The sequence below is a fragment of the Biomphalaria glabrata genome, chromosome 1, assembly GCF_947242115.1.
Source record: "Biomphalaria glabrata chromosome 1, xgBioGlab47.1, whole genome shotgun sequence".
Classification (NCBI taxonomy): domain Eukaryota; kingdom Metazoa; phylum Mollusca; class Gastropoda; family Planorbidae; genus Biomphalaria; species Biomphalaria glabrata.
This window is the reverse complement of record NC_074711.1, coordinates 80,528,904-80,542,392: the sequence shown is the minus strand read 5'-3', so window position 1 is coordinate 80,542,392 and position 13,489 is coordinate 80,528,904. Positions and strand designations below refer to the sequence as shown.

The following is a 13,489-nucleotide window of genomic DNA, read 5'->3' as shown; positions in this document are numbered from 1 at the left end:
GTCGGCCCAAGGGAGGCAACGCAGGGCTAATTTTACATACTTCTGTCATTACCTACCCTTGCTCCATTTACAATTCCTCCATTTACAAAGTTCTGTTACGTGACTAACAACTTTGTCTGTCTTGTTTGTTTTTTCTTTAAAAGTTGTTTACTTCTGTTTGACTGACCTAGATATACGCGTGACATTGACTTTCGCATGTTTCTTCAGAAATGAAGGCAATCACACCTTAGGCATTAGTTCGAATCCCTTGCAGGACGACAGGAAATGCCAGCAGGAAGGATTTAAACTCTGGACCATGGTGGCTAAGTCCGAAATACAGGACGACACCCCTTGTAGGTACTGTGGTATTTTACTTCTAGTAATGGTATTGGGCTTTTATCATGCTATCGTGAAAATTGGTGCGTCTTGTGACTAAATGGTTAACCTTAACAAATTTCTTGTCTGTCAGGGATTCGGTCTCCTAATAAATCTTCATCTTGAAAGGTACAATCCTAGATGAGTAACGCTTTCAAAAACAATCGATCGATTAATCCGGAAAAATAGCTCACACTTGATTGCAACATACAATACTAGTTAATATCTCAATCTACACCTTTATCTAATAGAATGCAGGAGAGCCGCAAGTCGCCTTTAAAGTATACTGATGTATGCAAACGTGACATGAAGCTCTTCAAAATTGACACAACAGTTCTTAACGTTTTGGAAAATAATGCACTGGATAGATCTCAATGGCAACAAGCATAAAGGAAAAGTCCTGGATTGCAGATAACATACATACCAGAAGTAGAAAGAAGGGTGAAAGACCGCACCACCAATAAGTAAATTCAAAAAAGGATCACAATGTCAATTGGGCCCCACGATGACCTGCAAACCGGTGTTAAAACAGAGCAAACCAAAACTGTATGGCCATATCACAAGGTCCCCAGGGCTCGTAAAGACCTTATTTTGGGAAACATTACCAGGGAACAGAAGAAAGGGCAGACAGAGAAAGCGATGGGAAGACAACATCAAAGAATGGTCTGGCCTGTAATTGGAAGATATTTTATTCAAGGCAAAAGAGAGTTGTCGGTTGCAGTCACAGGTTGGGCATCTAAAATCACCAGGTGCTGTTGCACTTTCACCCTTCTTTCTATCGTCAGAGCTTTTCGCTCCAAAACGGCCAGGGCTTAACCGCTGCGTCAAATGTTGCGTACTTTCGCCCGTGTTGGTATAGTTGGTATAGTGGTGCTCGTGTGGAAACGACCATTAGAGGAAGTGGTTAGGCTAAATGAATAGCAAAACAAAACTCCCATGGGGGTGTCCACGGGTAGGAGAGAGTTTACCCATTGCACGGAGCGGAGTCCTAATGGCGGAGTCCTAATGGCGAGTCCTCCACGGTTAGCTTGGTACAACATAGGAAAATGGCGGAGATCCCCGGTGCACTCGGCCTTCGGCCATGTCCGGCCCATGCGCCCGGGATGCCCGATGCATCGGAAATAGCAGTGCTTTACATAGGCATTGACTTGGGTCTCTTCCAGACAGAACGGTGGTTCACGCAGGTTTTTTGTTTTTTATTGTTTGACGCTTAAACAGTTTTTTTTTCAAACTTAGAGCTCGAAAGCCTTCGGCTCAGCTCTTAGACGATCAAACGGTATAGTTTTCTATATGCACGTTTTTCTGTTAGAAGATTAGTTACTCTGCAAGTATATAAATAAAGATACATTAGTAATAAAGCTGACATAATTATATGAGCTAATAATAGCCAACAAAATTAAAGTTTTTATACATGTTTCGTACCGCCGCGATTCCACAATCATCGATCGGAGGGCAAAGGTTACACCCGATGCACTACTAAGTGTACAACGAATCGATGCAGATTTAAAAACCACAATCTGCCGTGTTATTCAAAATGTCATCAATGTTTACGTTGTAACAAGAAATTGATCATTAAAAAAAAAAAGGTAATCTAACGGAATTGTTGGTAGATCTATCACATGTATTGTCATTCAGGTAAACACAAATCTTCTTATAATCGTGCGATAACGATTTATGAATTTTCTTTATATTTTTGGTGAAATGAACCGTTTATACTAAAACGTATTCGGTAAGCCGAACAATCGATTATACGGACAGACCCCGTTCAAAATTAGTCCGGATAATCGATCCTCTTCTGCATGTGAACTTATTATGAACAAGATATTAAAAGGGAAATAACTGAGTTTATAGTAATATTTAATTTTTCATTTTTTATCTCCCTTTCAGTTACATTAAACAACTAAAGAGAAATTTGTTTTATCGTCCTCAGTTGAAAGGGTTCACAACAAATTGTTCTCAAAAAATTGTTTACGAATCGTTTATGACTATTGGTTCACCTTGCATATGGTTCAGGGACAATTGGTTCACTGACAAAAAGTTCACATTATAAATGGTTAACTGACAGATTAATAGTATCGGTGTACTATCTCAAGGCGTTTCCTATCTGTGTGCAGTTATAATCATAATGATAATAATAAGGCTTGTCTTCGAGTCCGAATATTAATTAGGAATGCAGTTATTTCCCGTGGCTACGGAGCCCCAGCTGTGACCTACATATTTTGCCACATCCAGGGCAAGCATAACCATTGTCCGCAGGTGGTCGATTGAGATTTTCTTTTCGCCGTCTGCGTTTGTCCTCGGCAGCGGATTTTCTTTTGGTCTCAAATATGTATCCTGCATCCTTTGTAAGTGACCTCCAGCTGTCTGGTTCTGAGGCCGCATGCAACCAGGTGCTCTCTTCTATGTCAGCCAAGGAAAGTTGGCCCCTAAGCCGGTCTTTAAAGCGTGTGGTTATAAAGATATACCAATGCATGATTTTAATTATAGGAAAAAAGTGCAGAAACCATTCCGTTTTTTGTTAACATATACTCTCGAGACTTTCCTGATTGTTCACATAGTCTCGAGACTTGGATGTCACAGATTACGTTGTACTGTTTGATTTACACAAATCTAAATAAATACCTGAGAGTGAGATGATCGCCAATAAACCAACATGTTCTTAACTTCTAACAATACACATGATTTGCAAAGGGAGTACAGTATTCCTCTAGTTTAATGTATTCTATTCAAACTACGACTCATATCAACTGTGAGTGAATTATTGTATTGTTTATGTAACAACGATACCATATCAAGTCAGAATACATTTTAACTGTCGTGTAATTAAATGGGCATTTGTATCAAACCTAATTAAAAAAAAAAAGATTACATTTAGAAAGTCACGGCTAGATAATAGAAGATATAGGTGTCACTAGTTGTTATATGAACTTGTCAATTATTGTAAACGTATCTAGAGTCTATTCCCATTGTCAAAGAATTGCTCACAGTATTGTTGTACTTTGTTTTGAGGTCGTGACTGGGCTAATTTAAATATACAAACATCGTAAGTTCGGCAGTAACGAGAGTGTCATTTCGTCAGACTACAACCGCCTTTACTTTCCCTACGTATGGGTACCGTACCCTAACCCATTGGGGTTGCGTGGAGTCAGGGGATCCGGAATCCCGGTGAGTAGATTCGAGATCGTGACCCCTGGCAGCCAAGCACGCTACTATTCGACCAACGCGCCCCATCAATGTTTATAGTGGTCATGTGTTTATAGTGGTCATGTGTTTATAGTGGTCATGCGTTTATAGCGCTCATGTGTCAATAGTGACACTATAGTGGTCATGTGTTTATAGTGGTCATGTGTTGATAGTGGTCATGTGAAGTCCTTTCGCGCGTGCTTCAGATTTCGGACACATTTCAATGTGTGTTAAAAGATGTTTCAAGAATTTAAAGAGGTCGAAATAATAGGATGCTACGCGAGACTCAAGCCTTAAAATTCATATTGCCCGTACTCACCATTTGACCGCTATCATCAGTTTGTGGGCTGTCCAGCTTCTCTGAGGTGTCCAGCTTGGAATAGCCATGGGTACGGCCGTTGCTTAGAGTAGATGAAACGACGCTGGGTCGAGGATTTCCTCGAGGGTTAGCATTGCTGAGACCATTACGAGCAGCATAGATTTTGTCCTTGCTCACCTCCGACCGCCTGTCCTCCTTGGGCGAACGTGATATTCTGTCAGTATGAGACAGCCTGTCTGTGTGAGACAGCCTGTCGGTATGAGACAGCCTGTCAGTATGAGACAGCCTCTCTGAACTAAGCTTTCTATCGTTGATCACACTTTGTTCGGGACTCTGCAATTTCTCAGAAGATGACTTCTCAGAGTTGAGCTGCTTCTCGGGGTTGAGCTGTTTATCTTTAGAGCTTAAACCTCTTTCTCCTCCAAGTTTTTGCTCCAAGGACGTTGTTTTCTCTGAGCTATGTTGATCACTAGATGTAGTCTGTTTCTCTGTACTAGATTGTTTCTGTATATTGGAGGCTCTATCTATATGTGGCGGTTTTTCAAACGAAAGTTGTTTCTCTTGGTTTAAATATTTGTCACCGTTAGCTGGGTTTGTGTTTACGCTGCTTTCTGGTTTTGACAATGCAAGATGGCCTCTTTCTTCGGTCTTAGACCTGGGGATGGAAAAAATATCTTCCTTTTTAGCAGCTGTGCTAAAATCTGGAATTCTGTTATGGGATTGAGTCTTGAGGCGTGTTTGAGGTGTCGCCCCTGCAGGTGTGGAAGCTGTTGAAGCTGGAGGAGATGGCGTGTTTGTTTGTAAGGGAATGTTTTTCACAATAGAATTTGGTAAAGAGGTGATGAACTTTGTGGCGGCTGCTGTGAACAAAGCCGCAGCACTCTCTTTGCCACCGGAAGTACTTGATTCAGCATCTGACAGAATACCTTCTTTTAGGCTTCGCCACCTTTCGCTAACGGAAGTGAAGTCTCGGTTACCCTGTGAAGAGGCCGATTGTCCACCGGTAGCACGAGCCAGTAAAGATGAGATGCTTCCTGCAATGTAAGATCTGGAGTTATTCGTCTTTGGGGCTGAGGTACCAGATTCTAATTTAGGTTGAGCTCTTGAGGCAACATGTGAGGTCCTGGGAATTTGGTTTTCTGATGGCAAGGCATTCCTTGCTTTTGCCGCGATAGATGCTGCGTTTTCATCATTGAGGGATTGGTTACTTTTGAAAATATTTGATTTGTTAATAGTGTCTCGGCTCATAGACGGAGAATCCCTTAGTGGATTTTCAATAGATTTTAGACTTTCCTTGGAATGGGATCCATGCCCGTGTATAGGTTCTTCTAAACTTGAATCTCCTTTACTGCTAGATGACACGTAGTGGTCTTTTGTGTGTTGAGCATGAGTTGAAGGTTCAGGATTATGATTGGAAGAAATCTGAGATTTCCTTCTGTTTCTTGCAGGTTCGGCATCGGAATGACTTGAAAGTGGAGAGGCATGCGGATTGGTTCTAGATTGAGGTTCTTCTCGGCGAGACGAAGAGGAAGAAGACGAAACGAATCCAGTATCTTGATTAGACCGAGCAGATGACTTCCTGCTTGAGCTGTTGCCATCATTGTGTGATACAGGTACATTTTCATTGTCTTCGTTCGATCGCTGTTGTAGTGCTGGACTTCTAAGAGCTTTACTTTGAGTAGAATCTTCTCTACGAGTGTCTTCGCCTTTAACCTTCGATGCTCGATCTTCACCCAGCTGAGTTCCTTCTTTGCGATACGTGTCCTTTCCTTGGGAAGACCTAATGGCGCTTTTGGTGCTACTTACTGCAGAGTTCGTTACCGAGGTTCTTTCGATGGGGATTCCATTATTGGATGAGGCTTTGGGCAGAGTAGCATAATCATAGGACTTGACATTGCTGGATCTTCTTCCAGTCGTTGCATACCCTTGGTGCATGTCTCTCTCGTCATGGACTGAGTAGGTTGACCCGCTGTTTTTCTGGCGTGAGTTGTAATATCGATCAGAGTCGGATTCCAAACTCTGCCTACTGGATGAAAGTCTCAATGACGAGCGAGAACCATCGTCATGGTAGCGAAGTCCGTCACCACTTTGTCCGGCGTTGCTGCGTCGGCGTTCATACTGACCCTGAGTTTCCCTATACGACATTTCAGAAGTACGTCTCCCATAAGCGTCGTCCCTGTAATCGTATTCAGTCTTGGATGACCTCCTATGGTCACTGTAAGCTGTTGATGGCTGCCCTCTTAGATCTTTCTCAGTCCATTCTGGGTTTCTCGTCTGCGAGCTGCTGCGCCGTCTGTCTTTGGAATCATGATCTTTGTCTCTGGATCTTCTGGAAGGCATCTCTCCATGTTCAGGGTTTTCATAGTCGGTTGATGTCGACCTTCGTAACGAGTTACCTTTCTTGGAGCTGCTTTTGCTCTCATGCTGCAACGTAAAATATCTATCAATGTCATCGTCGCGAGGAGCGCCAGCGTGGCGTGTTCTTTGCGCCCCGTCATCTCTTCTTTTGGACGCCCCATTGTCAGAATACTGTCCACGATCACGATCCGCCGAGCGAATCCTGGACGAAGTCGTTGAATTGTAATGATTCGAACTGTGCCCATTGGAAGGAGAAGACATCGTTATGTCCTCGTGATGCCTAGAAGAACGCCCATAAGGGATTTCACCACTCGCCACGCTGCCTCGAGCTCCTTGTTCGTAAGATCTAGGAGAGCGAGCATCATTGCCTTCTGCGGCTTTATAGTTTGACTCTGAGGCTCCCCTGACACCACTTTTTGCTGAAGTCGATTTAATCTGAATGGTGGCGCTGCTGTTTGACAGCCTGTGATGATTTTGGTGGTAGGCGCCACCACCGTTTTTGTCTGCATGACTTCCAATGTGGCTGCCACCACGTGTGACTGACGTCATTATTTCTGCAAGTTTACATCGTCACTACAAATGTGGTAAAAATCTGGAAATAAATAAAAGAAAACATGAAAAGAAAAGTCTTCTTAGTAAAACTTTGTCAAGTTTAGAGAAAAAATATATGATCAATCATTTTCATTTTAAAGAATTTTTAAGCGGAATTTATTATCATTAATTTATATTATAAACTAAAAAGAAAAAAATTCTTAAACTCCAATATTCTTGGAACGCTCTGTCAGTTAGTATAAAGATTGGTCAAATTGTTTTGATTTATATGCAGGACATACATGCATTCATACATACACATACATACATACCTACATACATACATACATACATACATACATACATCTTATACAATACAGACGTTACTTCAAAAAAGAAGATGATTACGTCCTACGCTTCATGCATTTAGTCATGCATATTAACCAATGACTTAAATTCTGCCAAGTCACAGGTTTTCCTGGCTAGCTCAGGCAACCCATTCCATTCTCTAATAGCACTAGGGAAGAAGGAGTATTTGTACAAATTTGTCCTAGCATATGGGACGAGGAGTGTGCCATTATCTTTGTGTCTTTCAGAGTATTTTATTAAATTTTGTTTTTTTATTTGAAGATTATGGTTCAGTGTTTTATGTATAATTGCTACTTTACTTTTGAGTTTTCTGTCCTGAAGGCTTTCTAAATTTAGTGATTTTACTAAAGGTGTTACTCTAGTCAAATGTGAATATTCGTTTGTTATGAATCTCACTGCTCTATTTTGTGTCTGTTCCAGTTTCTTAATGTTTTCTTGAGTTGAGGGGTCCCAAACGGAGGATGCATATTCTATTATTGGCCTAACCAAAATTAAATAATATTTCAGTTTTATGTTCTTATTTGATTTATAGAAATTTCTTTTAATAAACCCTAATGCTTTGTTGGATTTTTTTTATAGTTTCATCAATATGTGGATTCCATGACAGTTTTTCATTTATTATAACACCTAGGTTTTTTGCGTACACACATACATACATACATACATACATACACACACACAAATACATACATATATACATACATAAACACACTTATACATATATGCATACATACATAAATACATACACACACACACACACACACATACATACATACATAAACACACTTATACATATATGCATACATACATAAATACATACACACACACACACACACATACATACATACATACATACATACATACATACATACATACATACATACATACATACATACATACATACATACATATATACTCCTGACATTCAAATATATATATATATATATATATATATATATATATATATATATATATATATATATATATATATATATATATATATTATATTATTTAAATATACAAATTATGAACATAAACAAAAATTTATTTTTAAACTTTAAAATATCTTTTATGTTAGTTTTATCATTGCTATTTTGTTTCTTGTAGCTCACCTCCAAGCGCCCCCTCCCTCCCCCCGTAAAACCGACCCTAGACTTATATGTGGTACTTATAGGCTCAGATTTATTCAGCCTCACGAACTAATCAACGTCAGCGTCATCTTCGTACTTTTAGTTGATTCCCAAAGTGCCATTATTGACCTCTTGATTCCAGCCAACTTGAGGACATGACCAGGCCAGGTACTGGACTGAGCGAGTGGTGCAATCAGAGAAGTCACCTCCAGAGCTAATAATATTCGGTCAGTCCCTTCACCACCCCTCTCTTTATGATCTAGCACCTCCTCGTCGATCATCGCCATGATATTGAACCAAAAACATTTTAACATTTTGTCATACATACACATTTGTACAAATGTTCATTCTTCCCTAGTGGCTTTGGTTGCGTGAATCAGCCACGACAACTAAAGACTTAGCCGAGAGTACGTCTTTTATTAAGGTATACGACTTCATTGACACATGGATACGTTTATGACGTAATCTTTTTTTTTAAATGAATCAATGTCTGTTTCTAGCTCCTTATTCGTGGTCAAAGCTGAGCACATTTCACGAAGATGACTACAGTCCAATCACGATTGAAAGTGTCATGGGTAGCTTTGGTCAGTTGCAGATCGGCCTGCTTCTTCTCTAAGCCTTTTGTTGCTTCGGCGCCAGTGGGGTAGAAAAGGATTTGGGGGGCCCGGGCGGCTTGGCCTCTTTAGGAGCCCCTGCATAGTGACATTCGACATCTTAAGACTATGTTTGCCAAACGGAGAGCAATTATATATCTTCACTTTTACAGTTGTACTTTATCTAGATACAGGGCCCGCCATGGATGGTTGGAGGCCCTAGGCGAAATTAATTTGGAAACCCTAAATGAAATAAAAAAAAATATAATATAATGAACCATGTAAAAATTGAAATTACTAAATTTATTAAAAAACCGGAAATTCGTATATTGCAATTTCGTAGTAGAGACAGATCTAGACTGGTGAACATAGATTTTAGTGTTTAAGATATGATCTAAGTTCTTTCTACAGTCAAATGCGAGACCCGCATCATGGAAGTGACACTTTTTCATTTACTCTAATATAGTTTCTTATATTGACTTGGACAACAGCGAAGAGCAAGGGAGAAAACTCTTACAATTTAACTAGCACTCTAGGAAGGCACAGATATTGTCCCTTGGAATTAAAAACTCCTACTACTTTTGATCATTTTATGCGGGTAAAAATTTCATTGGGGGAAGCTAACTGGGATTTTTGGGATTTTTAATCTATATATATATACTTATAGATTTATTCACCACGCGAATATTGCGAATCGACTAGAAGACAGTGTCATATGAAGCAAATCTATTTCCCTTTCCCAACCCAATCGTAACGAGAAGAGTATAGAAAGCAAGGCCAATGACACTAGCTCCAGCTGGAAAAACCTACCCAGTGTGCAGCCGAACATTCCGGGCTCCCGAGCCACATGAGGAGGCACAAAACCCCAGTGCAAAGCCTTCAGCCTCCCAAATGACAAAAGTGGTCTTCATCGAACCACGATGGAAGAACTATATATAACCTGATCAGAGTATCCAAACGCTCGACCTTTATGTGAGTTAAAAAAAAAGCAGTAGTGATTATCTTGCTCCCCCTACCCCCTTCCCGCCCGTGTTACAGCAATAACAAAGGGCATTATTATTGATTTAACAATTTCAACAATTTCGGAGTTTTGTTTTCTTTCTGCATGGATGCTTTGTGTTTTGAAGTTTATAATTTTAGATCAGAAATAATTTTTTTTATTTAACTAAAAAAAAAAAAAAAAGAGAAACTAACCCCCCCCCCAAAAAAAAAAAAATCGAGTGAGTGTGTGAATGTGGGTCTTAGTGTGTGTGTGTGTGTCTGTCTGTGTGTGTGTGTGAGAGAGAGAGAGAGAGAGAGAGTCTATAGTAAAGGCAGCGAATAGCGTCCTCTGAACGCACAGCTCTCTAAATCCCCCTCCCAAGTTGACATAACACGATGAACCAAGTTTTTTCTGTTTGACCTTCAATGTTTGACCTTCAACTATCGGAAAGATAAATGTCAACAGAGACACAGAATATATTTGTAAAAATCTCTAGCTGAATAGCTACATAAAAGTAAAATAGAAATCTTAAAACACAAAACAATCGTAATTAGACAACTCTATATCCAACAGTAAAACGTGGAGATACCATGAACACTTGTATCACTTTACTTACCAATAGTATAACCCCCCCCCCCCCCACAAACAAAGAGAAAGAGATTTCATGCAGCCTAAGGAAACCTCTATAGTGTTTGTGACCCATCTGTACAATAGGAACATTTGAAGTGCACATTAACTAGGTCATCAAAATGATTTTCCAACGCCCCCATGTTTGCTTCACTTATGCACCAAACATTTTAGAAATCTATTGTCACCACCTAAAGGTAAAACTAGTGATACAGATGAACATTATAGACTCAAACGTAAGCTCAAGAGTAGGCCTACTTGAAGGCAAGGAATCAATCGACTTTTTTTTTTTACAAAGCTTATATCAACTCACTCTGTCTGTCTGTCTGTCTGTTAAAAAGGTTGTGCATGTACACATATTGATATCACTGACTCCACTGACTCTTATGTATTTATGGCATTTTCTTTTCTTAAACGCTGTTAGCTATAGAGAACTTTCTACATGTCTGAACTTAATAATAATACTTCAACACTTGGCTTTGATACATAATTTGATCAATAAGGATACTCCTCTTATTTACAGATACTGGCCATTACGGATTCCAGAGTATACTGATCACTTATTATACTGGCATAGGTCTAATTAGACCGACAAAACGGTAGATTTTAATCGCCCTGATCCTGCTGTTCATTGATAAACAAAAAAAAAATTAATGACATCGCCGTACCACTCTCTCATAATTTAAGAAAAACTGAAATGGAAAAACAACGAAAATATAGGAACCTATGCTTGGAGATTAAGCGTTTATGGAAGTTATCTAAAATAACAATATACCCCACTGTTATATCCTCCTAGGGGATAATATACATTGACCTCATAGTTACCTGCAAAGCCCTTAACATTCCTAAGAAGATTCTAGTTGTCTGTCAGAAGTCGGGACTGCTGTCTACTGCAGACCTGCCACGTCACCAGAAAATTCCTCAGTGGAAACTGATAAAGAGACTACAATGAATTTTGTTTCCCTATAAAGAAATTCGACCTTGGCAGTGCAAGAGAATGAATACTCGTTCGTTTCTAACATTATAATAATAATCAATAAAGATGAGTTCGCTTCTTACATACGCCTAATAATAATAATAATAATAATAATAATAATAAATACTCTCCGCAAGAGGTTCTCGAGTCTACTGAACATCTGCTGTACTGGGATAGGCCTATTCTGACCGACAAAACGGTAGATTTCAATCGCCCGGATCTGCTGTTCATCGATAAAAAAGAAAAAGCCGCTACCATTATCGATATCGCCGTACCACTATCTCATAATTTAAGAAAAACTGAGATAGAAAAACAAAGAAAATATGGGAACCTAGGCTTGGAGATTAAGCGTCTATGGAAATTGTCCAAAATAACAATATACCCCATTGTTATATCAACCGAGGGGATAATAACAACTGACCTCACAGACACCTTCAAGGCCCTTAACATTCCTAGGAACATCTTCGTTGCCTGTCAGAGGGCGGTACTGCTGCAGACCTGCCACATCACCAGAAAATTCCTCAGTGGAAACTGTTAAAGGGACTACGATGAATTTTGTTTCTCTTTAGCGAAACTCGACCCTGGCAGCGCCAGAGAATGACTACTCGTTCATTTCTAACATAATAATAATAATAATAATAATAATAATAAAAAGCTCAGGACCGGACACAACAGAATGCGATAACACATGTACCGAAAGCTCAAAATTGGAACCAGTGAAATCTGCCCATGTGGAGTATCACCAGAAAATGCCGACCACGTCCTCCAAAACTGCTCTCTTTACCAAGAGCCCGTATAAGACACTGGCCCCAAAACACCCGAATAGAAAGAAAACTATATTGAGAGCTCCATGATTTGGAAACCACTGCGCAGTTCATCTCATATATTGGTCTAGTCATCTGAACGCTCCAACATAACAATGAGAACGAAGAAGAAGAAATAATAAAAATAATAATAATTATTATTATTATTATAATATTTCATAAATAATATTTCATAAATATGAAGACCTAGATTATTAGACACACTTGTCAGATATCTTTAACCTCATTCCTTTACCTAAAGTGCACATTTACACCTAAAGTGCACATTTACAACATAATCAAAAAATGTTCGCAGAATATTGTTTGTTATATATATATAGGGAATCTATTTAATCTATCTGTCTGCTGTCTGTCTGTCTGTCTGTGTATCTATCTATCTATCTATCTATCTATCTATCTATCTATCTATCTATCTATCTATCTATCTATCTATCTATCTATCTACCTATCTATCTATCTATCTATCTATCTATCTATCTATCTATCTATCTATCTATCTATCCATCTATCTATCTATCTATCTATCTATCCATCTATCTATCTATCTATATAATGCAAATTTGGCTATTTCTTCCCCTTATTGATGCTGCATTGCGTTCTCTACGGTACAGGAACACAAAGTAATTTCTGTTAACACTTTAAGAAACATTAAAACACATTAAGCGTAGATGTAAATCGCAGTTCGTCGACCATGTTGTAGGACACATGTTCACACCAATGCATAGAACTTTTCAAGGTGTTAAACCCACAGTTGGCCTTTTTAGTTTGTAGTATATTGAATATGCTAGTTCAAGTAGAGACCGAAGGCCACTGTTCTGTCCACATATAATTAAGGCACTACCATAGCTTGGGGCTTATTTGTTTCACCAAGTCTGCAGCGTCTTGTAAACTTAAAAAGGAAATCCCAGAATTGAACCTTTGATTTTTTTTTTTTGGTTAATGTAGATCACGACACACTATAAGAAACTGATGAAGAACTGAATGAATTATGAAGAATTGGATTTTTATTTCTTTTCTGGCAACAATTACACTGACCTTTGACCTCGTTTTGTGGTCATGTATTAAGTATTTATTGAATGTTTCTATTGTTTAAGAAGTTCTTCAAACTTAAGATCGAATTGGAAATCTAATGATCTCTAACAAAAATACATTTCTTTATTACTCCTATCACGTCAATGATAATCTTCGTGATCAACACATATTGAATTATCTTCTTATCTTATATGATACAGACGTTACTTCA

General features: G+C 38.9%; 1 protein-coding gene across 3 annotated transcripts in view; it reads right to left on the bottom strand.

The window, feature by feature from the left end:
• LOC106053378 (uncharacterized) overlaps positions 1-13,489 on the bottom strand; it is a 136,039-nt gene that overhangs the window by 42,601 nt on the left and 79,949 nt on the right. For all 3 annotated transcript variants that reach the window (XM_056017955.1, XM_056017956.1, XM_056017959.1), the window contains exon 2: positions 3,857-6,806. In XM_056017955.1, coding sequence (XP_055873930.1) covers positions 3,857-6,763 — 2,907 coding nt within the window. In that variant the 5' untranslated portion in view covers positions 6,764-6,806. The remainder of the gene's footprint in view (positions 1-3,856; positions 6,807-13,489) is intronic.